This window comes from Gymnoscopelus braueri (assembly GCF_963280865.1).
Source record: "Gymnoscopelus braueri genome assembly, chromosome: 12".
In the NCBI taxonomy this organism is placed as follows: domain Eukaryota; kingdom Metazoa; phylum Chordata; class Actinopteri; order Myctophiformes; family Myctophidae; genus Gymnoscopelus; species Gymnoscopelus braueri.
Window position 1 is genome coordinate 10,885,995 of NC_137614.1, and position 26,126 is coordinate 10,912,120.

At 40.2% G+C, this 26,126-nt stretch overlaps 4 protein-coding genes across 5 annotated transcripts in view; 2 read left to right on the plus strand and 2 right to left on the minus strand.

The window, feature by feature from the left end:
* Positions 1 to 539: 539 nt before the first annotated feature.
* etv7 (ETS variant transcription factor 7) lies at positions 540 to 11,309 on the minus strand. 2 transcript variants are annotated; one of them, XM_080444491.1, is made up of 9 exons: positions 11,107 to 11,309; positions 10,630 to 10,774; positions 9,728 to 9,892; positions 8,716 to 8,898; positions 6,993 to 7,112; positions 6,062 to 6,199; positions 5,195 to 5,337; positions 3,799 to 3,899; positions 540 to 1,984 (listed from the first exon to the last, which is right to left on the minus strand). In XM_080444491.1, the coding sequence occupies exons 1-9, from the start codon at positions 11,137 to 11,139 to the stop codon at positions 1,816 to 1,818; spliced, it is 1,197 nt and encodes a 398-aa protein (XP_080300617.1). In that variant the 5' UTR covers positions 11,140 to 11,309; the 3' UTR covers positions 540 to 1,815. The 2 variants fall into 2 exon arrangements, with proteins under 2 accessions (XP_080300617.1, XP_080300616.1); XM_080444490.1 differs by having other exon boundaries at positions 10,630 to 10,777.
* Positions 11,310 to 13,219: 1,910 nt separating this feature from the next.
* Positions 13,220 to 16,310, plus strand: LOC308096850 (putative methyltransferase YdaC). The gene is made up of 4 exons (XM_080444321.1): positions 13,220 to 13,339; positions 14,458 to 14,714; positions 15,137 to 15,317; positions 15,809 to 16,310. The coding sequence occupies exons 2-4, from the start codon at positions 14,460 to 14,462 to the stop codon at positions 16,003 to 16,005; spliced, it is 633 nt and encodes a 210-aa protein (XP_080300447.1). The 5' UTR covers positions 13,220 to 13,339; positions 14,458 to 14,459; the 3' UTR covers positions 16,006 to 16,310.
* Positions 16,311 to 17,981: 1,671 nt separating this feature from the next.
* ube2t (ubiquitin-conjugating enzyme E2T (putative)) lies at positions 17,982 to 24,769 on the plus strand. The gene is made up of 7 exons (XM_080444389.1): positions 17,982 to 18,116; positions 19,616 to 19,725; positions 21,216 to 21,285; positions 21,407 to 21,512; positions 21,907 to 22,005; positions 22,918 to 23,001; positions 23,342 to 24,769. The coding sequence occupies exons 2-7, from the start codon at positions 19,617 to 19,619 to the stop codon at positions 23,474 to 23,476; spliced, it is 603 nt and encodes a 200-aa protein (XP_080300515.1). The 5' UTR covers positions 17,982 to 18,116; position 19,616; the 3' UTR covers positions 23,477 to 24,769.
* The window catches only part of lgr6 (leucine-rich repeat containing G protein-coupled receptor 6), a 68,616-nt gene continuing 66,306 nt past the window's right edge, over positions 23,817 to 26,126 (minus strand). Inside the window, exon 18 of the mRNA XM_080444388.1 lies at positions 23,817 to 26,059. Within this exon, the coding sequence (XP_080300514.1) occupies positions 24,786 to 26,059 (1,274 nt within the window). The 3' untranslated portion in view covers positions 23,817 to 24,785. The remainder of the gene's footprint in view (positions 26,060 to 26,126) is intronic.

Genomic DNA, 26,126 nt, shown 5'->3' on the forward strand with positions numbered 1-26,126 from the left:
ATTTAGCACAATGTAAAAACAATACAAAAAACAGTATACACAGAATATAAAAAAGAACAACATCGATTCCCTCTACATCAGTGTTGGGCAATATTACTCAGGAGAGTAATGTGTTACTTATTACATATTACTCCCTAAAAAAGCAATATTATATTACTTATTACTCTGGCAGAGTAATACCTTACACTACTCGTTACTGGGTAAAATAATAATACTACAGTAATATATTAAAAGTAACTTGTTACTGCCCAACACTGCTCTACATAACCCAAAGGGAAACCATTGAGTGTATTGCTAAGTGAGTATCAAAAAGGCAGGTTAATGTTCCCTCCAACAGATCTGTTGTTGATATGCAGTAGGGTGTCTATCAGAGCAGGTCTACTGCCCTCTACAGTCTGTCTGTATGTTGGTAGGTTTGAAAAAGAATTATGTCCAGAAGGACTCCATCACTCCTATAGGGTCCAAAGAGTGCTAATGTGTAGGAATACAACATATAGAGCTTTAATTCTAAACACTTAAAGAACCTTTATTTTATTTTTACATGGCAATAGTTTCTTCAATTTAAAAGACATCTGTTATGGATCTTTATAATATCTTTTTACATAGATCCACACGAAGAAAGCTTCAACATCTGCTCATGGATACAAGTACCTCACATTGACGCAATTCTGCCGACAACATTCTATAAACATTAACACTTTATCCAAGCACTCCACTGTATACTCTCCCCACATGACAGCAATCATGTGTGGCCAGTAATGTTCATACTTTATCTTGCTAAGCAATGTCTGGAAAAGGATAGCAATGCATGCATTGCAGTACACACAGTATTCATTTATGGTTACATTTTCTTGCATTTCACAAATGGATAAATGAACATGGATTTGACTGTGCAAGTGTGCATGAACAGCGGAGCAACCCTGAAATGTATGGATTAATTATTTTTTATGTGATGCTAACATGACTGCATCCATTACATTTCTGGGTCTTTACTGTTAGTGTTTATTCTATTTTAATCACAGTAGTAAATACTTACGTACAGTACATCAATTCACAGTAAATTAATAATTCTCTCACAGTACAACTGTCATACCCCAACGGTAACCGGAACAGTGGGAACCTGGTATTTCTGTGCACTTTTTAAATATTAGATTTTCTATTTACATTTACTTTACAAACAAGGGGCCAAATACATTAAATATTTTTAAATTATATTCAAGGCCTAATTCTTCTACATGCTACAAATTACAAAACCTATGTATGATAGCCAGTTATTTTGGGGATAAACAAGAAGTTGAAGGGTTAACGATCTGATAACGATGTACCGTGCATGTTAAAATCCGACGTCAGCAAGGGCATGCAGTCGCAACAGGTCCCTAACGCCAAATCAAATGGGTTCAGATCTGAGCCAAGTCTCCTGCAGGAGGCACTTCTGAAGCCTGTCCTGGACGGGAGTCTCCAAGGCGCAAAAACAGATGATGATACTTGATATTATTTCCGAGCATTTTCCAAAGCAAACATTTATTCCATATTTATTTACATTTAGGAAGAAACTTAGGCGCCCACAAGGTTTAGGTGCCCACTGGACTTGTATCCACACCAACTAGTGTATTTTCTTATACTTATTGTGTTTAGTAGGCTATATTATCAAATAAAGAAAAGCCGTTAATGTTATGACATTTCTTGACTCTTTGAAGACACGAGCAACTCTCCTTTTCAGACCTGTTTCAGCTGAAGGAGAGTTCATTCTCAGTTGTAATTGGTACTTATCGCAGTAATTATATTTGAATTCCCAAATACACATTTATTTAAATGTCACTGAAGCTCTGACGGTGGAGAGGCAGGTTCAGGGGAAACCTCTAAGTTGTCCTCGTTGAACTCATATGAAGGATGGTGATCAAGGGTGTTTCCATCGCGAGGTGGAGTGGTATTTTTATAAACCCCGACAAAATGGGTCCTGATGTCCTTGGGGGTCTTCAAAAACCTAAAAAAAAGTTGCAGAAAACAGTCTCAGATATCTGTTATATCTGACATTATTGACATGTATCATATCTGAATTATGTCATTTACGTGGGGTCATCAAGTAAGTAACTGGATTGTGTGTCAAACCACCTTACAATAATAAATATATTGTTATAAATGTTGATAAATAAAGATTTGTGTTGTATAACTGCATACTTGATAGAATGTGTAATCAAATGTTACAGGGGCAGATATAAATGCTTTTTTAGCCTTGAATGTCGCATGAGGTCATTTTGTTGATTAAAAATGAAACAAATAATGTTTTATCTGGAACGAGACAATCATACTCCTTTTCGCAACAGAGAACAAGAGCTCTTTCATAGAACAGAGGCTCTTTCATTGTTCAAGATCTTTTCATACATAGAGAAACTGTGTATTAGCATGTGAAACACACATCCTACCTACAGTATTGATTTCACAAGGGGTTCATTGCCACAGTGCACCCTGTTGCCTGATTCACGATTGTGAATCGTGTGCCTGTCGTCATTCACTCTCAACGTGATTAAAAGTATAAGCATTCTTTAAGTGGCGGAAGATTCTCAATTTTGCATGTACTGTATTACTGTATTACTGCATTACTATGTGGGACTGTCATTCAGATATTGTAAATTATTTACAATATAATATTATTGCTGGCGTGCCACTTGTGGCCCATGGGCCGCCTGTTGCCTACCACTGCAATATGCTGACAAAGAGCAACTTCTGGTTATGTTCTTGCCACAGATTCCACTTAGTCATTGAGCTACAGGAACCCAGGAAATGTAGTAATGATTAGCATAATATAATTATATTATATGATTATTAATGTTATATTATAATATACGTTGCATTTATATGGCATAGTTTAAATGAGTGCTGTACAAGAAAAAAGAAAAATAACATTACAATAGATTCAAACCAAAAAGATCAGCAAATAAAATCAATTAAAAGCTAGATTCAAGAAATGGGTTTTCAACTGGCTCTTCAAGGTGTTTAATGCGCTTGCCTCAGTAGTCAGTAAACATCTTTAATGATGTTCATATTCATTGTCTATTCATATTCATTGTCTATTAAATAGACAATGAATATTTCTCAGCAAACAAAAAAGCCTACAAAGTCTACAGTCAACCTGTTTTAGGTTTCCGACAAACCCTTCCTTTTTTAGCAGACCTTCATAAGTAATTTAAGCTAGGCTGGAAATCAAGCCACTTTTGGTGTAAATAAGGTTTGCCTTACTGTAAGGTTTACCGTTACTGTAAGGTTTACTGTTACTGTGGCGGCCGGCCACAAGCGCATGACAGAGTGGAATAGTTTTTTCTGGAGCCACATGGAGTCCATTATGCTTGGAAGAACTACAATGCATGCAAAGTGGATGTTCGTTTGGCTGACATACTGTAGCCATATAGCGTATTACAACCTGTTGACCCAGGAGTGCATGTTAACCCATTAAGACCTGAGGCCGATGCAAATGTCTAAAATCCTAATAGTTTTCTGAAAAACGCATGTTGCTACAGTATATCATAGGCGCTCAAAACCTTTTCATGTCAAGGACCCCCAAAACTATATGTATTTGGCCACAGACCCCCATCTCAAAATATTTTGTTCCCGAGACCCCCAGAAGCAAAGATTTGAGTTAAAAATGTTCACTTGAAAAAAATATATATATTCAAAGATTTGCACACATTTTCACGATTTTTCAAAAATAGCAGATCTACAAGCTCATAGCGCTCATAGCGCTCATGCTTTTCTGATTTCAATGGGTTAATGTCAGGTTATTTACAGCTTTCACAGACCAACCTGAACGTCAGCTTCTGCCCCGGCTCCTTCTTAATGATATTGAGTTTGTAGTAGTGCCTCAGAGCACGGGACATCTTTTCATACGTCATGTTGATTCGGTTCTGTGAAAAGAGATCACACTTCATTAATGCCCAGTGGTCCCATCATCACTCACTCTCCTCTTGCTATTATATGTTCTTGCTAGGGCTGCAACCAGGGCAGGAATTTCAGGGAGGCCACGAAGGCCATGGCCGTCGTTGCCCCTTAGTTTGGCCTTGTGCCACTCAAAATAATGTCATGCCATGAGGCCACAGTGGCCTTAATGCCCCTGCTGACTGTACCACTTTCTCCTCTGTCTCTTTCTTGTCAAAATGTAGACACCAGTGTCTCTTTCTTGTCATGTAGACAACAGTGTCTTTTGTTGAGAACTAGAGATTCTGAATTCTTAACTCCCCTGAGTCCCCATCTTTAAAACAATCCAGTGACTTTGATTGGTGCAGGACTGAGCATGGTTCAGATTGTAAATACCATAATTTATTAATTTCAATGCAGATAGTTTACATATTAAATTTAAAATCATCCTTAACACTTAAATTCAATTAATTATTTCAATGGACTAAAATCTGGTTTTATTTGATGGCCTTCCTGCCCTGGCATTTGGCCTTTGTGCCCTCATAAAATGGACAACACCAAAGGCCAAGTGACCTTGCCCCTAAAATGACGAAATCTATCGATTATATTCTTTTATTCTTTTTTGTTTGGGCTTTTATGGATAGGACAGTAGGCTGACAAGAAATGGGGAGAGAGAGAGATGGGGAGTGACATGCAGCAAAGGTCGTCGTGAACCCTCGACGCGCTGTGAGGCTACATTGAGCCCGGAGCCAGGCCCTATCAATTATATTTTTAGCGATTATTCTATCGATTCCTTTTTAGATTAATCAAACAATCAAGAAGCGTGTTTTATATTTATTTATTTAAATAAATGAATCGATGCAAAACTGTTCCAATTTATATGTTTTATTATCGACTAAATCAATTAATCTGACTAAACGCTTGTTTTGTACTTGATCCGTGTAGCTCAGTCAGTGGAGAGAGCTCTTGCTTCTGAACCGCACAAGGTCATAGGTTCGATCCCAGGCACCGCCACCTCAGCGTATGAGTAACACAGCTTGAGTGCAGCAAGTCGTGCGTTAAGTACTGGGAGGAGTGGGAGCTGGTGGTAGCTGTGGCGGTCTACCTCAGCAATCCATCTCCCAGGCGTCTAGCACATTGTGACAGCGAAAGACTCCCGCTGTAACCGACAATAAGCCTCTCCCGACCGACTACTTAACAAGCTCAGAATTCGTCATGACGTGTTGTGTAAATCTAAACTATGTTCATGTTTGAAAATGCTTCTTAAGGAACCGTCTCCACTCACTTTGTGGTTTCCCCAGAGTCGTGCCAGTCCGTTGGGGTCCACCACCCTGAACACCATTGTGTCCTGGTCATCCCAGCGGATGTAGTCGTGGTAACGCTGGTCACAGAGGAGGTGGTACACATAGTCCCACAGCAGCTTGCACTCTGCTCATCATTCAGACATGGTTTGACATTTTGGAATCAGATGAAACACATACATTTGTAACTGCCTTTGGTATCAATATTCATTGCATTGTTAAAGAGAACATTTTTGATTAAAGCTTCGATATGTAAGATTCATGTCCTAACCGGTTCCCTTGCGCGTGCACCGAAAAATGCACTGTTGAACTAGGCAACATATTTCCCTTTGAGTTTTATGCAACACTGAACCTCTTATTAATTTATGAACTGTTTTCCTGGCTTGCTCATTAGTCTGATTGTCAGGGTGAAGTATCGGTAGTAGTAAAGCTAATTAAGGCTCTGTTCCATTTGGTGTAGCATGCTTTCCAGTGAGCCAACATGCACAGCATAGCAGCGCCCTGACTCTGGAACGGAACCTTAATTAGTCTCATTGGTTTTACACCTGAACGAAGTTACATTACATGTATTATGTCAACTATTTATGTCAATATGGCTGCCTTGAAAAATGCCTATTGGAGACACTTTCATTATTATATCAGACCGCTGATAAAATCTTACATGCATGTTGTAAACACTTTACCTGTGTGTGTATTAGTAACTAACAATGTAATGTATATGATAATAATGAACTTAAGATACAGGCGACTGTCCATGCAAAGGGAGAGGATGCTTGTCTTGTCAGTTGAAACACGTTATACTAATATGGCGCCCACGCGAACTAAACTCTTTAAAGAGACTTTCTTATTACCTGGGATGCGGCCATTGGCTTCGCATGGCGGACTCCTTGGTCTCAGCTGATTGGACAGGTTGAGAGGCTCCTCCCTGAGGCCAAGAACGTTTGGACAAGGCTCAACGTGAGGACAAGTACAGCCATGCGTAGACATATCTGAGAGAAATGACAGGAATACAGAGATAGGGATACAATCAGAGAGAGAGACAGACAAAGATATGAACCTAACAGAAAGACACTTATAAAATAAAAACATTTACACAATAAAATAAAATAAAATCCAAGAGTTAATGTATCCATTCGTAACTCTTAAAGGTGTATACATATAACCAAATTAGTTTCATTTGTACACTCTCAGAGTTGAAACGATGCCATTTCAGTGTATCTGCAGTGCACTGGTTTACTGTGCTTCAACTTAACTCATTAAGACCTGAGGCCGATTCTACAAAATGTCTTCTAAATCCTAACAGTTCTTTGAAAAAACCTATGTTGCTATATCAGTGGTTCTCAAACTTTTCCATGTCAAGGAAAACCCCTAAAATGATATGTATTTGGCCGTGGACCCCATCTCAAAATATTTTTGTTCCAGGGACCCCTAGAAGCAAAGATTTCAGTTACAAATGTTTGCTTTAAAAATATATATATTTCAAAGATTTTCAAAAATGTTCATTTTTTTTAAATAGCAGATCTACAAGCTCATAGCGCGGCACTCGCGCTATGAGCTTGTATATCTGCTATTTTTGAATAGCCCAAAGGAATCTAAAATGACAGAGATGCGTCCCCGGATTGAACATCACAGGTTTACATCTGTAAAAAAAAAAAAAGTTCCCATCCTTTGTAGTTTTCAGGAAGGGGAAGAACAATAGAGATAGAAGGACAGAAAACAGAAAATGATTCAGATAATAAAATATTCCTGATATACAGTATATCAGGATTATATTATACCCACTAGTGTGTGTGTTCTGAGAAGGGCGTGGGGGGTGGTCCCTGAGAGGTGATGTGGGTTCTGGCTGGCTTGTCACGCTGCTTACAGTGGCTACGGGCATTGTGTTGCTATAGACAGTAGAAACTGGAACAAAGAAATTTAGGGAAGTGTGACTAAGACGAAGAGAAAGTAAAAGTCAATTTCACCAACTGAACATTTTCACATGAAGTATTGTGTTAGAGATTGTCATACTGTACTTCTCAGTGTCAGGGGTGCATTTCACAGAACAAAGCTGATTCCTGCTCTTGTGAAACACTGGACAGACATGCCTCAATAGATACGCCTCATTACCAGATTTCCTGGTAATCCACTCCCACTGGCGTACACCCAACTGCCCATAAGGCACGGAAAGCACCTAATCATGCCAGGTAAAAAAGTGTGTGTGTGTGTGTGTGTGTGTGTGTGTGTGTGTGTGTGTGTGTGTGTGTGTGTGTGTGTGTGTGTGTGTGTGTGTGTGTGTGTGTGTGTGTGTGTGTGTGTGTGTGTGTGTGTGTGTGTGTGTGTGTGTGTGTATTTGAGAAATAGATGATTTTCCTGGTCCTCAAAAGAGACATAGTTTTATCCTATATTAAAATTGACTACTGGGAGGACTGGCTGGCCGGCTATCCGGCAGACCTCGGCCACGTCACTCTGACTCAGACATAACCACAGCGGCTTAGCGACCTACACGTTGGCCCCGCGGGCCCTAAACACCCCCCATCACCATCATTTATTATTTCATTTTACAGACGGCATGGGCCCCAAATGACTCTGGGCCCTATTGTGGCAGTAATGTTTCTAAGGGCCAAGATGGCAAACATTACTGTCAATATAGAAAAGGTCTTGAATGTTTTAGATGATTTCCTTATTAATAAGAGATTACTATCAGTATGACCTAAATGTGCTTGTTAGCAAGTTAAAAAGATGATTCAATGTATGACTGTTTGTTCACCAAACAAACCACAACCACATTTCCCCATAACTTCCTTGTCTCCAACTGCAATACTTGGAAAACGGCCTATTGAATTTCAGAACAACAAGAAGGCAATCACTTCCATCTGAAAATGAAAACTCAAGGACTTATTAATTATCCACTGTGAATCAGATTCCCTCACTTGTATCTTCCTCCTACTTGCCCTAATGCCTTTACGGTATATTTATTTATATACAATCAATACAGAAAATCCCTGTAACCTGCTTATCAGCATTTTTCCACTTTTCCTTGCACTCACTGTTGTACTTGAACATTCAGGAATATTATGAGCGCTACAGCTCAGAATCACACACTGCTTAGATCTTTGATTTTCAGCAAAGAGATTTGGTGTAGAGGGAAACACTAGTGGACCTATACTGTAGTACAGAGCTCTGGGGGACCCTGGTCAAGTATATAGGGTTTAGGTGTTTAAGCCTTATATTAGTTGTATATGGTGAAAATAGCCAATGTAAAAGCTCACAACGCATTGCGATGTGACACGTTGTGAGCTTGTAGATCTGCTATTTTGGATATTCATGAAACAATTACAAATTTTGAAATATTTAAATAAAATTTTAGATTTTTAGATTTTGCCTATATAATGTCATGCCCAAAATAGGGACAGTAGTAAAGGATGGCAGTAGTGCTGACAGAATCTGCTGTAACAGCGGAATCTGTCTTGAGAGATTACCTAAACTATAAATGTAGTGACATTACATTTCTGAAGCTACTGACCTTGGTTTCCATCAGTTGTGTGGGCCTGGGGACCTTGAACCTTGTGATTGCTGGGCGTTTGGGTGTGGCTGGTATTGGCCTGGGTATTGGCACCATGGGCAGATGAGTTCAGGGGGCTTCCAATTCTAGTTGCACCCGTCCTGTGCTGTTTGACACACTGCAGTAGCTCATACAGCACGTCACCTGGGTGGAAAGAGATGTGTATTTGTCATTGCCCAAGTTTATTGGCATAGCAAGCATCTGGATACTGGACAATAAGTTGTCTCTCCAGCTTGGCATCACAAGTCTACAGGTGAAAAGGAGTGAGTTTTTGTTGCCACAAATAAAAAAACAAAATCCCTGATGCATTTGCTCTATGTCTTTTTGTTTCCTACATGACAAAAGTGTGTCCCAGGTGTGTGTGTCAGTGCACATGTGTATCTCAGTCAGATAGCGACATGGGAAAAAGATCAGCCTTTACATCGTGGAAGTATTCACATTATTTTGATTAGGTGTACACCATGGTATATCATACACCATGTACCCTCAGATGCCATGGGTACCCGGCGGGCACCTGGGGTAGGGAGCTCAAAACAAGTCAATAGCCACAGCAGAATAAGCTGTTTGGCATTGGTAACCCACATACTCAGCTGCACTGCTCATCCCACAAAAGCATGTTCCTTAAAGTGGGGTACCATTTTAAAGGGGAATTAACAAGCTTTCCAACGGTAAAATGTAACATTTATTTCCAAAAAACATTGTTAGGGTGCGGTCACACCGAACTTTGATTCTGGCGGATTCTGCCAATGCTTTTCAATGGGAACGGAGCGGTTTGTTGCCATTTGCGGATTTCCGTAAAAAAAAAACGCTCCGTTCCCATTGAAAAGCATTGGCAGAATCCGCCCTCATAGTCAGAATTAATGTTCGGTGTGACCGCACCCTTACAATAGAAAAATAATCTACCAAACACAAATTTCCCAAAAATGCTATGTTTAGATCATTTATAGTCAGTGGTATGTGCAAGAATTTCTACCTGAGCTGGGGCAGCGTCTTCTGAAGTCTTCTTTGGTGAGCAGACAGAGGGCTCGTCCGTTCATCTCAAAATGTCCTTTCTCTGGTCGACGCAGACAGTACTCCTTCTGAGCCCAGTGGAGCCAGTGGTTCACATCCTCTTTATCCCACAGTGATGGGTTTATTCCTGGGAAAGAGACACTAACACATTCAAACACCAACAGGGCAATGGCTAATCAGTCTAGTTAGCAGAAGGGTTTATTGCTTATTCAGTGTACTAAACCAAAAAATTAGGACTGCAGATATCCAATAATTTCTTTGTGATTAATCTATTGATTACTTTTTCGATTAACCCATTAAAACCGGGAAAGCATCTGTGTAACCACTTTAACCAAGTTTTATACGTTGGCTATTCAAAAATAGCAGATCTACAAGCTCATATAGTGCCTTATATAGTGCCTAGCAGCACTCTGCTATGAGCTTGTAGATCTGCTATTTTTCAAAAATCTTGAAAATCTTTGAATATACATATTTTTTAAAGCGAACAACTTTTACTCAAATCTATTCTGGGGGTCCAAAATATTTTTAGATGGGGGGGTCGGCGGCCAAATGCACATAATTTTGGGTGTTCTTGACATGAAAAAGTTTGAGGAGCACTGATATAACAACATAGGTTTTTTTCAGAAAACTGTTGCTGCGAGCTTGTAGATCTGCTATTTTTGAAATTGTTTGAAAGTTGTACTTGACATTCCCTATACTGACTGAATAATTTCAAAAATAGCAGATCTGCAAGCTCACAGCGTGTCACTTCGTGCCGTGCTGCAAGCTTGTAGATCTGCAATTTTATAAATTATTTGAAAGTTGTAGGCCTACTTGACATCCACTATAGTGAGTGAATCCATTGTGAGGGAGGGAGGGACTCACTCAGGCGTCCAGGTAGATGATACAGGTCCTCCTGGGTTGACAGACTGGCCAGAGGAAGCTGCTGGGCAGGAGAGGAGACTGTAGTAGTAGTCTGTCTGCCTGACGTTACTGACACCATGGGCAAAGGACTGCTTCCTCTATTCTCCTGCTACAAAACACAATATAGACAAGATTCGTCTATAGGCACACGCACGTACAGTATGCGCGTCATGCGTGTGCACATGAATGCAAGCAGCATACAGTAGCTAATAATATTCAGACTTCAGACTGATGTTTCAGACTTAAAACATTATGCACATAATATTACACAGTGCAGTTTAATTATTTAAAAAATGTAACTCCCTCTTTCACTCAAAAGTATCAATTTGTATATTAATAGCCATATCTGATCGTGGTTAAAAGCCAGATATCAAAATAATAGTGGAAGTAAAGGAGCATGAAATATAATTTCCCCTCATGCCCTCGGATCACACCTACCTTGTTCAGAGGTGATGGGGAAACGGTTTCCATGCCTTTTTTGTTTGTTTGTTTGATTGTTTGTTTATTTCCTGTTTGATCGTTTTAATCAGATGATTTGTCCATGAATTCCTGATCAAGGACAGTCTGTCAGCTTCGATAGCAAAACTCCGCTCACTTCCAGTAAGGCTAAAATTAGTTGCATATATAAAACTGGGCTAACCTTCCGGGAAATGAAAACGAAAGGAACGTGATTGTGCAATGAATGGTGCGACAGCTATCTGAGCTGTGTGACCTACGACCCATTGACACAATAACACACACTATGCAATCAACCTACGTGCACGCAAGCGCACGCACATCTTTCTTTGTAAAATAGTTTCTATAGCTACAGAATACAGAATGACCGTTTAGGCTGTATGACAAACTTAGACAACATGTGTAGCCTATCAGCTTGACAGAATTGTTCTTGTAACTTTCACTTTCATTAATCATCAGTGTCGTGATGTAAAGTACATTTACTCAAGTTTAAGTACTTATTGAGGACCAGTAATTTTACTTAAGTAACTACTGCACTTTGATATGTAATGTTGAGGTCTTTTTTACTTTACTGGAGTATTTCCAATTTTCAGTACTTTTACTTCACTACATCTCAGAGGCAAATATTGTATATATATATACTTTTACTCCACTACAATTAATTATTTGAAAAATTTAGTTACTAGTTACTAAAAAAAATTACATTAAATATTTCATCCCTATTTAAACTTTGGCTTTTTGAAAATAACGATCTACAGGCTCACAACATGTCACGTGTTGTGAGCTTGTATAGATCTGCTATTTTCAAAGCATTTTTTATAACTTGTGAAATGGGACATTCTGCATAATGAGTACTTTTACTTCCAGTACTTAAGTATATTTTAATGCGAATACTTTTGTACTTTTACTCAAGTGCATTCTTCTTCCACCCTCTTGGAACAGCTGTGTCCATGAGCCTTTGAAATGTCTCTGCTGCTCCATGTAATCCAAATGGTATCACTGTGAGATACAGTCCAGATGACAGCTGTGCTGTCTTTGGCTCTCTGTCAGGGGGACCTGCCACTAGCCCATGGGCACAAGGGCTGTCAGGTATTGCACATTTCCCAGCCACATTACAACTCATCCATTCAGGGCATTGGATAGAGCAGTGGTTCTCAATCCTTTTAGGCTGTAACCCCCAAAATATAATCACATTTGAACTGGGGACCCCCCACCCTGATGGGGGGTCCCCATGTAGGAGTTGAGGCATTACATTTTGTTTGACTCGGTTCCACAGATAAAAAATGTGAAAATAGCAGATCTAATTATATTGTCTATTTCAATCATTTTTTGCCTCTTTCTTATATTATTTGACAAATTTGCACTCAGGGGTTGTTGAGGGAAATTAAATAACGTACAGTGTGGGTGAAGAAAGCACTGATGAATGAAACTGTCGACCTGAAGGTTCAGTTAGGAAAATGTGAATGTTTTTGCATTTGCAGAGAAAAACTATGACTCCAATGGCAGAAGCGCAGAGAGGCAGGTAGCCTGGTAAACCCTCCCTCCGGAAATCTAATTTCTATCTGGAATCAAATAGAAATGAGATTTCCGGAGGGAGGGTTTACCAGGCTAGAGAGGCAGGCACTAGTAGCCTACTTTGCTGTGTGCAGCCATCTGTTACAAGTATGATGAACTCTGGCAGAAGGGATGTTGTTTTAACAGGCTAAGACTGGGACACTGTGGTCTAACCAGCTACTTTAATGTCATAGATTAACATCCAGATGGACTCTGTCAGTGTGTGGCCATCTGGAGACTGTGCAACATGTCCTGTGTTGACCTGGTGTTCTCTCATGCAATAATTACTGAAGTGATAGGCAGCAGTTATTCCGAGATTTTTCAGATCTGGGTGTCGACTCTCAAGGAATTATCTTTTAACTCTATTTTTACACCTGAGTTGAATTTTCAACCAGTCTTTTGGGGCTTTCTCCACTCTACTGGACTGTATTAAAAAGTATAGGATAAAACTCCTTGTCTGTGGAGGGCAGTGTTACACTTATCAGTGTACAGCCTGCTGGAAACCAAAAGAAGAAGAAGAGGAAAGAAGTTGTTTCAGGAAGAGAGGTGAGATAGTCAGTTGTAAGCATAACTCTATGGTTGTAGTATAGGTTATAGGCTATATTTACAAGTAGTCAGCTACAGGTTGCCTGATTTTGAAATAAAAAACAGCAGCTTTATGGTATGTATTCAAGATAAACGTATGACACTGTACCATTATAATGAGAGAAAAGTTAGATTTATTTATAGCTTTGTGTGATATAGTTGTCAAACTGTCAGTATTAATGGAATGCTTGGACAAAAATAGACTAGGACCTAAACATGAACAAATGTTTTTGACTACTATTATTTATTTTAAAAAATGCAATAAGTATTAAGTCATGCAGAGACACGCAGAGATGGCTGCACATATTTCCCCCGTGTGTGTTGAACCATTTACTTTTAGTTTCCCTGCAAAGGTTTATCTTCAAATTTCATCATAATGGACTTTGGAACAAGTAGCCTAATGGTTCTTTGGGAAGACTGTGTCATAGAACAGCCTAGGGAAACCAAAGCTTTGTCACATTGCAAGTCCAACAACAAATATATATTTTTGGAAACTTCCTTTATAATAATAATCAAGAAAACAAAACAAAAATCGTAATGTCCTCTTACAAGTACGGATGAATAGTTCCAACTTTAGAACTAAGTTAATTCTGAGGAAGGCCAGCAGTCCAAAACGTCAATTAATTAAAAATAAAACGTAATATGGAGCCAGAGTGCATGTGCAACACTTTCAGTCAGCACCTCACCACATCCATTGACGTGCAATACCTTTCCTACTATGTTATTCAGGTAGAACAATAAGGTGCTTTAGACATTTGTAATATAAATAAAATGTGTGTGCTTCCAACAAACTGTGTCGTTTGTAACATTAATCCAGAACATAGAGACACAAGGTGTGAAACACTTGTGACAAACTCATTGAATACATACTGTATCTTGCAGTATCAGCTATTTAGAGGCTGCAACAGAAGATAAAGGGTGAATATTTATAACAACACGTTGTATATGTGGATGTAAAGGCACACGGTAGTCTACCTCTCCACCACCACTGTTATTCTGTTTACTTAAAGGAGTAGTTCACCCCAAAAAATTACTTGTTTTCTATCAATTACACCATGAAGCCTTGAATTTGTGGAGATGTTTTTGTTTTTGTCGCATTCCTATTATATGTATGTATGTATGTAATTGATAGAAAATAAGTACTTTTTTGGGTGAACTACTCCTTTAAGATAGTTCTTCTCTCTTTTGTTTCAGAGATGTGGTCCACTAGACTCGGGCAGCAGTTGGGCCGTCCTACGCGTTCAGTGCTAGGGTGGTTGGTCACTAAGTTCCTGACCAGACACAACCGGCTTCTGGAGGAGAATGCAGTGAAGCTGAGTGGCATCCTACCAGGACACACCGTTCTGGAGCTGGGGCATGGGCCTGGTCTGGGACTGCAGTCAGCAGCCAAACTGCTCACTGAACCTGCAGGCCGCCTCATAGGGGTGGATTACTCAAAGTACATGCATCAGGTACACACATGTTTATTGACCATGTATATTTATGTATATGAATAGAATAGAATAGAATAGAATAAGCACGATTTCTTCTCTGGTATATTTTAACCACTTGAACTCCATCTATTCAGGGGGAGCATTAGCCAAAAATAGCCGTTCTACAATCTCATAACGGGTCGCAATGTGAAGCATTGTGAGCTTGTAAACCGGCAATTTTTGGCGAAGAGATTTGGTGTAGACTGAAAAAAGGGGTCCAAGTACAGAGCCAACTCAGGTCCAGTTTACTTAAATATACCACAATCACATATACACATTATCATGTACTGTAGTGTAGGTGGCTGAAAAATACCTGTAATATTCTGCTAATTGGAGATGTCACTCAACCCTAATATCATTCCTCATTTGGAATCATCCCATAAATAATTCTTATCTTGCAGATGGCAAGTGAAGTGATGAAGGATCTTTTGGCCAGTGGGAAGGTGACCCTGCACCACTGTGACGTAGCAGACATGCCCCTGGCAGACAGCACCATAGACAGAGTGTTTCACTGTAACTGCTACTACTTCTGGCCTGACCTCAGGAACGCTGCTTCAGAGATACATAGGGTCATGAAACCAGGTAGGCTATTTCTTTCTTATTATCATTACTGTCCTTTTAACTACTATTTACTATGCTAGAGGCTGCTACAATGTCTGAGAAGCCAAACACAAATAAGATGTAACAATAATGGACACCGTGAGCCAGGTTGTTCTTTGGAACGTTTACATCATAAGAAATATGTCATGATGGTCAAAACAACAAGCATGGCGTTTCACCACTTATTTACTGACTTGAAGACCCAGTGGTGATAATTGTAGCTATTTACATCAATATCTATGACTGGATTTAAATATTAAACAGATAATTATATCTTGTTTACGGTATATAAAGTCTGCTTCATTATCCTCCTTTAGTGCTACTTGAACATTACATTTTCTTTTTTTTTCATCATTGTGTTTCTTTTTATGCTGTTCACTTTGTCTGGAGGAGGGTTTCACTTAGGTTTTACAGGACATTTCCTTTTGTTTCAACCTGTTGCTTTTGTTTTGCTCCCCTCCTTGGTCCTGCAGGAGGCCTGATGGTGACAACGTTGAGACTGGACCGGATAGCTTACTTTGCATCTAAGCGGGTGATGCCAGGAGAGAACTGGCGCCCAGAGGCCTACATGGCAGCTCTGAAAGACTCTGGCTTCAGTGACGTCAACATGGATGACAAGCAGGACAGTGGCATCACATTTCAGACTATCTATGCCACTGCCTCAAAATGAGATTTAGATGGAAGTTCCAATGACCCTGATGTTTTTTTGTTTTTTTATATCGTTGCTGTCGGGTGGAAACCTTGTATGTCCAAAACCATTACTTTTCAGGAAATGGAAAAAGAATAATCTGTGTTCCAGGGGATCCAATGTAGTTATTATTTAGTCACAAGCTCTTGTTAATACTTTTCATTGTTTCAATATTTATAAAACCCACAGACACACCTAACCACAAAAAAATTGAAAAATCTAAATTCAAAAGCTTGTAGATGAGGATGTGGAACAAATCTAATCAACCATTCAAGGTGTAAAGTGCTGTACAATATAGTAATTTTGGCAAATCTGCATGTGCCTCATTATAGCGAAACATAGCAGTCAGTATTAAAATGTGTTAATGTTTGATAATAATTGTATACACAGTAAATAATTATGTTTATAAAGTATATTTATATATTGTTGTCATTTATTTTAACCAGTTAAAACCTATAGCATTTACCTTATTGACCAGATCCACCAGTGGTCTATACCAGGCCCCCTCTCCTTTTTTCCCTCTACACTATATCTCTTCGCTGAAAATAGCTGGCCTACAAGCTCACAACGTGTCACATTGTGAGGCGTTGTAAGCTTGTAGATCTACTATTTTCACTGAGCGGTCGCTCCAGAATATGGACGCTATAGAGTTCATGTGGTCAAAAGGCTATAGTATTCTAAATCATTATTCAAGTGTATCAATATCAGTTGAATTGTGAGTATTTTCCACCCTCAGTCATATAAACAACTTCCACAAGGCCCTCTTAAAGCAGGCGATTTTATCAATTTACTTATTGAGACCATATGGAAGGCAGAGAAAAGGGAATACTGCGGTGCAGCTATGATTTCCTAGTGGATTTCTACCAGGAGAGCAAGGATTCGACTGGGACTGTCTAACTATTGATGAGCTCAACGAGACCCTGGGCTCAACATACAGCCATTTCCAATGACAGTATTGTAGATGTGCAAAGAAGGACAATCAAAACAATTAATGCTTTTATTACTTTCCATGAAATTATGGACATGATTCCCTGGCCAATAACAGTATAATTAATTGTAATAACGACAATAATAGTAGACGAGGAAAGTTCTGGGAGGGACGGTGAGGTTTCTCATTTCAAATATCACATCATAACCCTCCAGCATAGCCTACAGGTCTTAACCATACATTATATAGAATAGAATAGGTAAACACCCTACTGGAAAATGTACACACTGTAATCAACAAGAAACTACTAAACACTTAATTGCAGGACATTTACAACATTTAATTGAAAGGGTCATTGAAAGGGTCATTTAAAGGCAAAACACCACAACAAATCAGCAAGCAAAATATACAATCATATTAACTTTATAAAATAAACTGACTTAATAATATATTAGTTTTTGTTGTATTACATTTGTCGGTAGGTTATAGCTTTCCCAGTCCAGCTGGTGGCGCTAATGTGCCTCTCTGGCACCTTTATTAATAAACAGAAGAAAATAAACAAAACAACTACACTACCTATAATGCATTTCACTAAAACAAGGCGCTCTTAATGACGTATGCAACGTTGCCATGTCCATTATTAGAAGCGACTTTGGGTTTATTCTTCTGTGAAGTTGCTTGTAAATATTGCTAGTTGTGGGTTGCGGTTTTTGGGGCTTTTTTCTAAAGAGTAGTTGCTTATTTGGGCTTGGGTTATTTTAACCAGTGGTTCTCACATATTTGTATGTCATGGATGGACCCCCAAATTAATACGTATTTTAATTTGTCCCTAATCTTCCAAATATTCCACATTTTATTCCAAGATTTTTTGAAAATAGCAGATCTACAAGCTCACAACGTGTCGTGAGCTTGTAGATCGGCTATGTTCAATGTATATACAGTAGGTTAAAGTGCTGATAGTGCTCAAGTTGCTTCTTTTGGGCTTGTTTTCCTAGACCCGGTTTCTTACTTCTCTCACAAAATCTGGCAACGCTGCTCTTAATGACGTATGCAGAGGGAAACTCAAAACTGTCCATGTTTTGGTCCTCAACTATCGTCGCTCGAGATAAAGAAGCTGCTGTGAAGTTATATCAACATTTATTGAAGTGACATATTAATTATCAAGGTAATTAGTTCACATATTGGTCTGGAGGACATGGGTCAAAGAAGCTGAAGTCTACTGTGTTTACACAGCTGTAAACATTAGCTAACGTTAGCTGTAGCAATAACTGTAATAATCACTGCTGTGACCAGTGGTGAAACAAGTACTCACATTTTTTACTTAAGTAAAAGTATCAATACTGCAATGTAGAAATACTGTGTTACTAGTAAAAGTCCGGAATTCTAAATGTGCTTGAGTAAAAGTACTTAAAGTACCAAAAGTAAAAGTACTCATTATGCAGAATGTCCTCCTGTTTCGCAAGGTATCATAATGAAAAAAAACATATTTTCAAATAGCCATAGTTGAAGTGGTTGTAATAATAATCAAAATCTACAAAGTAACTAGTAACTAACGTTTTCAAATAATTGTAGTGGAGTAAAAAGTACAATATTTGCCTCTGATCTAGGCGGGGTAGAAGTAAAAGTATTGAAAATTGGAAATACTCCAGTAAAGTAAAAATACATCAAAATGGTACTTAAGTACAGTACTTGAGTAAATGTACTTAGTTACTTATAAGTCGTATATGTTCACTGACAGATGTATTAACTTCACACAAAAAAAACTCAGAGGAAGTTTGATAATTATGTTCTCTCTGATGCAAAAGGAGACAAGTAAAGGCAGTATGTGGTGCCCACTGTGGGCTCCTAGACCATGTGGGCAGTGCCCCTCAATTTTAAATTGGCAGTTTTTTCCTAAATGTAAAAAAAAGATAGAAGATAAAATAAAAAATGCTTTGGAAAATGCTCAGAAATAATACAAAAATTAAAGTATACTATACATGATTTGACATCATTATCAGACCTAAATTTACACTTCAACTTGTTTATCCTCAAAATGACTGGCTAATGGCTATCACAGGTTGTGTAGCAATTTGTAGCATTTGTAGAAATATTGGGCCTTAAATGTAATTTAAAAAATATTATAATTAATATGTATTTGCCCCTCATTTGTCAAATAAATGTAGATCTAAAATCTATATATATATAAAGAAATATGGTGCCAGTGTTCAGTGACTAACTGTTCCGGTTACCAGGCAGAATTCAACGCTCGCCCCAAAACACGCTCGCTCCGGGACAAATCCGGTGACATCAGAGCGGTCACCACCAGGCATTCCTCAACGTAACACGTTGAGGAATGCCACTCAGTAAAACTATGCCTAAACCTAACTTTATTCCTAATCTTAACCTCAGTAAAACTATGCCTAAACCTTACCTTATTCCTAATCTTAACCTCAGTAAAACTATGCCTAAACCTAACCTTATTCCTAACCTTAACCTCAGTAAAACAAATACAAGAATACAAGAACCGCTGGGGGCGAGCGATCCGCGAAAAAAAATGGGGGCGAGTGTGTTTTGGGGCGAGCGTTCCGGTTTCCACCAGGCAGTGTTACACATCCATCCAGACTACCTCTCCTCTCCCGTGTGTGACTTTTACATATTGCTCATGTTCACCTATATCTTCAGGATGCAGAGGACCTCCCGTTTGAAACGTGAGCTTCAGATGCTGAGCACAGAGCCACCACCGGGGATAACCTGCTGGCAGACCGAGGGACAGATGGACGACCTCCGGGCTCGTAAGTTTGTCGTCTCAGGTTAAAATAACAATGAAGTACAGTAGTACACAACTCCATTAATTGAGTCAAAGTACTATAGATACTCGCTCCTGGTCAAATATTACTCCACTACAGGTGAAAGTGTTCAAAAGTTAATTTAGCTTTTTTTAAAAAAAATATGTGTGTGTGTGTGCGCGTGCATGTGCATATATGTGTAAGCATTAGTCGCAGAGGAACTGGAATTGCAGTTTGCAAAATAAACCAATAAATGTTCAATTAAATAAAATGTTGTTATTGCGCATACTGTATCACAACATATTTTCCAGAGACACTTAACATATACAGCAGAGACCAAACGATCAACCTACCTTAAAATCCAATTCAGCTTTATAACTTGTAACTTCCTCAACAACATTGGTCAGCCAGACGAACTGAATAAAGACAGTATTAATTCACAACCAACCAAAGCCCTCAAACAAAGAACTACAGTATCTTTTAACTACAGTATTTTATTATTTCAACATTTCTTTTTTGAGGTAACATCATCCAATCAGTTTTAAATGGTCAAAAGAAGTGCACTTCTGCAGTCAATGTAAATAATTTGTTGGGAATTAATTCTACTATACTGAGGTGAGACAGATCTCAGAGAATTATGTGGCCAAACGCAATTTAGGAGGGAATTTTTTTTCACCTGCTGATTTCAAAGCATTGGTAAAAAAGTAATGAGTAATGACAGCCTTCATAGAATATTTGTCTAAGTAAAAGTCCAAATTTCCCCCCCAAAAATGCAAGTACAAATTGAAATATGTACTTCAGTACAATACTCAATTAAATGCACATAGATGAAACTGTCATGGGCAGCGCTTGGTCTTAAAATCAATGGTGACACTCTACTTTGGTGCAGTGTTGATTTCGTCGGCTAAAACTATGATGAAAAATGTTCGTCGACTACCTTTTTTCACTGACGAAAACTACATAAAAACGAAATAAAAACTACCGGTAAGCTATGATGACCTAAACGAAGACTAAATATATTCACAATTCGTGAATAAGACTAAAATGTTGGGGGGGGACTAGTGGAGAAGAGATCCAGTAGTAATTTTATGTTTGGTTGCGCTCGGTGTTGCGCTCTGAAAATAGCAGATCTACAAGCTCACAACGCGTCGCAGCGCGACACGTTGTGAGCTTGTAGATCGGCCATTTTCAGCATGCAACCAAGAGTAAAATCACCATTACGACGCCATCAAGGCACCGCCAAAATACATTTTAGTCAACTAAATCAACTGTAGATTTAGTTGACTATAATCTTGTGATATTTAGTCAACTAAAACTATACTAACAGTAAAACATTTCAGATGACTAAAATATGACTAAGACTAAATGGAATTTGATTCAAAAGACTATGACTAAAACTGAATCAAAATTTGCTTTCAAAATCAACACTGCTTTGGTGCAAGTTACTCTGGTCTGTCAGATCTTCCTAGTAAAGTGTTCCATCCCTTGGTTTGCAGAGCTGGTTGGTTGCACAGACACCCCGTACGAGGGTGGAGTCTTCTCTTTGGAGATCAAGGTGCCAGAGAGGTAATTTTTGCCGATTATGTTGCACTAAGTCAGAGTGCTCTGCCCCTAGTTGTCAAATTATAAATTCATGTGTTAAATATTTTGTTGTTAAGCTGACCTACTCCTCCCTTTCTTTCCCTAGGTATCCCTTTGAACCCCCCAAGATGAGATTCTTGACCCCTATCTACCACCCTAACATTGACAACGCAGGACGCATCTGTCACGACGCACTCAAACTCCCACCTAAGGTGGAAACTAATCGCGTAGTATATACTGTACAACAGGGGTCTTGACTGTTTTTCAGGCCTTAGCTGAGAGAGAGATGAAGCAGGGACCCCCACTACATATTGTGTTGCAGATTAAACCTTTTCATAGATGCTGCTATTTTCAGCTAATGTTCCCCTCGGAAAAAATAGGGATTCTAGGGTTGAAGTGGTAAAAAACAAAAAATCCATATCACACAAAGATTTGGCGGCCCCCCATGGGGTCCCGGACCCCCTGTTGAAGACCCCTGCTGTACAATCCATCATGTTTCTTATTTCTGCCTCCCATGTGTTGATTAACAAGAACCACCAGTTAATATGCTAGACCTCATGTTTCTCCCTCGGCAACTGAAAGTGAGCTTGTTCTCTCTGGTTTTAGGGTGCCTGGAAACCATCCCTCAACATCTCCACAGTGCTTACCTCCATACAGCAGCTTATGAACGAACCCAACCCGGATGATCCGCTCATGGCTGATATAGTGAGTCTAACGCACACTCGACATTCACACACATCGCACTGTGATAGGGCATCGCAAAATGTTTTCTTCTTCTAAATATCGTGTACCTTTCACCAGTTTTTCCATGATGCACAGCTTGACATAAATGCACAGTATAGGTAATGCCATAAAAACGCTCTAAAAATAAAAACTCTGTCCAAACAAAAATAATGATCCTGATACTTTGGCCTGTCCTGGAGCAACTTTGGCGCATCTATAGTATATACACGTGTATATATATATTTTTTCCGTATCTCCAAGCAGTCGCAGTGCAGGTAGAGGTCGATGATCTACCTGGTCATGAGCAAAAAAAATGCCAATAATTATCAAACATCTTGGGAGTATTTCAAGCTCATACCAAAAGGCGTCGTAGTTGCCTGCAGCCACTGCATATTTGACCCTGACCTTTACAACAGTACAATGTCCACGATGCAACCTTTAAAGAGGAAACATCTGTTCATGAAGGCAACAGACTCTGGAAATGGTGAGGTGAGTATTGTGGGAGTGAAACAAGTTAACTATTATATATATTATTTTTAAGTAAGTGTGAATTATTTGGTTGTGTCTTCTATTAAACAATGACTATCTTCACATGATCAAGTTATACAGCAATTTGGTGCTTAAGCCTACCTTTTAATTCCACCCCCTACGTCTACATGTCTAGTTTTTCTTATTAAGTGTTAAAATAACTACTTTTTAAAATAGCCACAAAATCACCAACTAACAAAGTAATCATCAGTGACAGCCCTACTCATACTATATATTTTAATCTATATTTAAAAAATACAGCTGCCACTATTTTGAATTTGATATTTTATATGTATTGTGCAATCCTACCAAATAGACACAAGTCATGCTGCAAAGTTAACGTCGTCACATTTCTTTTAATTGCAGTCATCAGAGTTCAAATACAACAAACAGATATACTTGGAGAAGGCCAGAAAGTGGACAGAGAAACATGCTGTTCAGAAGAACATGGTAAGTAATTAAATTGGCATGATGACATGATGGCAAGTGACTGATCAGTGATCATTAAACTCGCATTAAGGTCTAATACAGGTAGAGTAACTGACGTTATTATGATGTAGTTACACTGACTACCCACAAGGTGGTGCCGTGACTCTAATTTTCATGTAAATACGACCTGATTGTCTTTAATTGTTTTGTGCAGCAAGCTTGGTGTTGGGGTTACTTTACCAGCCTCAATCTTTCCACATTCCACGTGACTTTTAACATTTTTGGACACATGTGGAGAAACAGGAGTCGGGCGTGACATTGTCTAAACATAGTGCGTATGTGTATGTCTGCCTGTTCTCAGGGAGTTATGAAGAGTGACAAGGAAAACACTCCAGACCAAAACGCATCATCATCATCATCCCGCAAGAGAGAGTCCCAGAGTGGAGCGCAGCACACAGCGGAGAGGCCACAGGAATCAAAGAGAGCCTGTGTGTAGGGTCTGCAACTCTTACCTGTCATGACCTTGTCAAGACACGGCTTCTTCTCCTCAACCCTGCCACCGTACTTTATATAATCCATCTGGTTGTGATTTTGTCCACTTAGGACTCATGCCTACTTGTTTTCTTCTGTATGCACAAATGTGTACATATTAATGTGTAACGCTATACCTGTTGTACGTTGTAATGTGTGTCCAAATTATTAAAGAGTTTAACATTTTACATTGTTGTTTACAATGACAGTAGTTGATGCATACCATATGAAGCTATTTATTTTATTCAATCTTAAGTTTTGACAGTTGTATAATAAAGTATGTACATCCATAATAGCAAGTCAGATTTGTTTTTTTAAACAAACTAAGAGGGATTTATTTCTTCTTATATAAAATTATATATTTGCTGTATATCATATAAAAAGGGAGACAAACACAGGGCTATAGTGAATCAATAGCATGCTAGTTCAGAGGTAGTTACATTGTATGTACATATTGCTAGCCTACTCTTAACAGTCTGTAGAAAGACCCTAGCTACATCCCATTGAGTCTGTGACTGTTTGCCTCAGGCTTGGGGGGAGAGTTGCATATAATTTGTGTCAAAACCATGTAAACCGTATGTGCGATCTGTTTCCCGTTGTTATACCACAGGCAATTATAAGACTTCTGTGAAGGAGAAATGTTAGCTTACTCTGGTAAAAAATGACCTCTGCAGATGCATCCTTTTTATATAACTGAACCATAGCAATAAGATAGACCTGGTATTTAAAAAAACAACAAACAATATAATAACTCCACTTAAAAAACATGTAACCAAATAATCTATAACCTTTCTAAGCTGCATATCTCTTTTAACATCAACATAAACATTTACACTTTCAATATTCTACTTGTTCTACTTAAATTCCCCTTGCTAGACCACTGATTTGTCTCATGCTTAAATGTCCTATTATCCTTTGCGGCTGTTATTCGTGCTTTCTGTTTCGACCTGTATCTTCAATCCTCTGAAGAACGTCTGAAATCGTCCCGTGCTTTGATCTGTGTGACGCTGTGCTGTCGTGAAGTTTCATTTTAAGTCTTTTTTGCGAAGGGCATTTTGGTTTGCAGTCTACATGTCCAGGGGCACTTGGTGGTGTTTCTCATAGACTTCTCTATAGTTTAACTACAGTCTCTGTGTAGACCCATTCTGATACAGGTGGGGGACCAATAACCCAGGCTCGGTCTCTGCTGCTGTGTGTGTGTGTATGTTATGTACTGTATGACGGTCCAGGAAAGTCCATATTGTCCCATCTATCCTTTCAGCCCAGATGGAGGCTCAGGGATGAGAGGTGAGAGAGGTGGGGTGATAGAGCGGGCAAGTGTTGCTGCTTAGATCCTGTTCAAAGCTTTTCAGACACTCTTCATCTCTCAGGCTCCCCCGCTCCGTTAGCCTGTCTCTTCCCCTGCCGCCGGGAGAGGGTGTCTGACAGGTGATGAGAGGAACCGAGGAGGAGGAAGAGGAAGTGGCGGAGCAGTGGGAGAATCTGATGGCGTCCAGCTGGGGCTGGAGGAGGGAGGAGCCTCCGCCGCCGATGCCGTACAGGGCGTCCACGTCGGCGAGGGACACCTGCGTCGTCTCGGAGCAGGAGCTCTTCTCCGTCTCCACGGAGACCAGCGAGTCGAGCGTGCGGTCTCGGCGCAGGGGCTGGCGGTGCGCTTTGGGGCGGGGCCAGAAGAAGAACAACTGGGAGTGGTCTCGCGTGAACAGGAGGAAGAGGAGCGGGTTGAGGCAGGACGGCAGCGGCTGCAGGAGCAAGAGGACGGACTTGAGCACCTCCTCCCCCAGGGAGAGGAGGCCCAGCAGGGAGCAGAGGGAGAGGAAGGCTACGGGCACGTAGAGGAGGCCGTTGGTGAATATGAGCCAGGCTACGTGTTTGATCATGGCACAGTCCCACAGGCCCTCACACTCTCCTCTCAGCAGCTCCCAGTACAGGCGGATGTAGGAGCCGGTGACTATCAGCAGGCACAGGGTGTTCATCATGATGAGAGCCAAGGGGAAGCCGAGGGAGGAGGGGGGCTGAGAGGAGGTGGGAGGCAGGGGGGAGGGCAGGCAGAACGGAGAGGACCCGTACTCCCCGACTCCCATCAGCGGGAGGGAGGCCAGGGTGAGCGACAGGGTGAGGCAGAAGAGGGCGCACGTGCGCACACTCCCGAGGGACGGCGACTTGCCGTAGGCCCGGGCGCACGTCACGCTCACGCCGCACTGCACGGCCGCCAGCGTCAGCAGCAGCACGCTCGCCTCGGCCGCGAACACCCACACCCAGCCGGTGGCCTGGCAGCCGGGACCCCCCTCCCAGCGGGCGCCGTGGCGGCCGAATTCCCCCAGCGTGAGCACGTCCACGAGGGCCAGGGTGCACGTGCACACGCCCGTCAGCAGATTGGAGGCGCCCATGCAGGCTACGGTGAAGCGCAGCGGGGAGAGGTAGCCGGCCGAGCCAAAGAGTGAGAGAAGCAGGAGGGAGTTCCCCAGCAGGGCCACCAGAGAGATGGACCACAGGCCCACGCGCACCAGCCAGCTGCCCAGCAGAGACTCACAGGGACGGAACGGACCTGCAAAACAACACAGAGAATGATGCAAACCGTCAGCAATATATTAAAGGTAGTGTACGTGATATGT

Excerpts from the sequence above, each read along its gene's own strand:
- etv7 (XM_080444490.1), bottom strand. The coding sequence starts at position 11,139 with ATGGAAACCGTTTCCCCATCACCTCTGAACAAG. Across the intron at positions 5,338-6,061 it reads AGCCAATGGCCGCATCCCAG|AGTGCAAGCTGCTGTGGGAC; the intron begins GTAATAAGAAAG and ends AATGATGAGCAG. Across the intron at positions 3,900-5,194 it reads GACTCTGGGGAAACCACAAA|AACCGAATCAACATGACGTA; the intron begins GTGAGTGGAGAC and ends CTCTTTTCACAG.
- LOC308096850 (XM_080444321.1), top strand. The coding sequence starts at position 14,460 with ATGTGGTCCACTAGACTCGGGCAGCAGTTGGGCCGTCCTACGCGTTCA. Across the intron at positions 14,715-15,136 it reads ACTCAAAGTACATGCATCAG|ATGGCAAGTGAAGTGATGAA; the intron begins GTACACACATGT and ends CTTATCTTGCAG. Across the intron at positions 15,318-15,808 it reads ACATAGGGTCATGAAACCAG|GAGGCCTGATGGTGACAACG; the intron begins GTAGGCTATTTC and ends TTGGTCCTGCAG.
- ube2t (XM_080444389.1), top strand. The coding sequence starts at position 19,617 with ATGCAGAGGACCTCCCGTTTGAAACGTGAGCTTCAGATGCTGAGCACA. Across the intron at positions 21,286-21,406 it reads GAGATCAAGGTGCCAGAGAG|GTATCCCTTTGAACCCCCCA; the intron begins GTAATTTTTGCC and ends TTCTTTCCCTAG. Across the intron at positions 23,002-23,341 it reads ATGCTGTTCAGAAGAACATG|GGAGTTATGAAGAGTGACAA; the intron begins GTAAGTAATTAA and ends GCCTGTTCTCAG.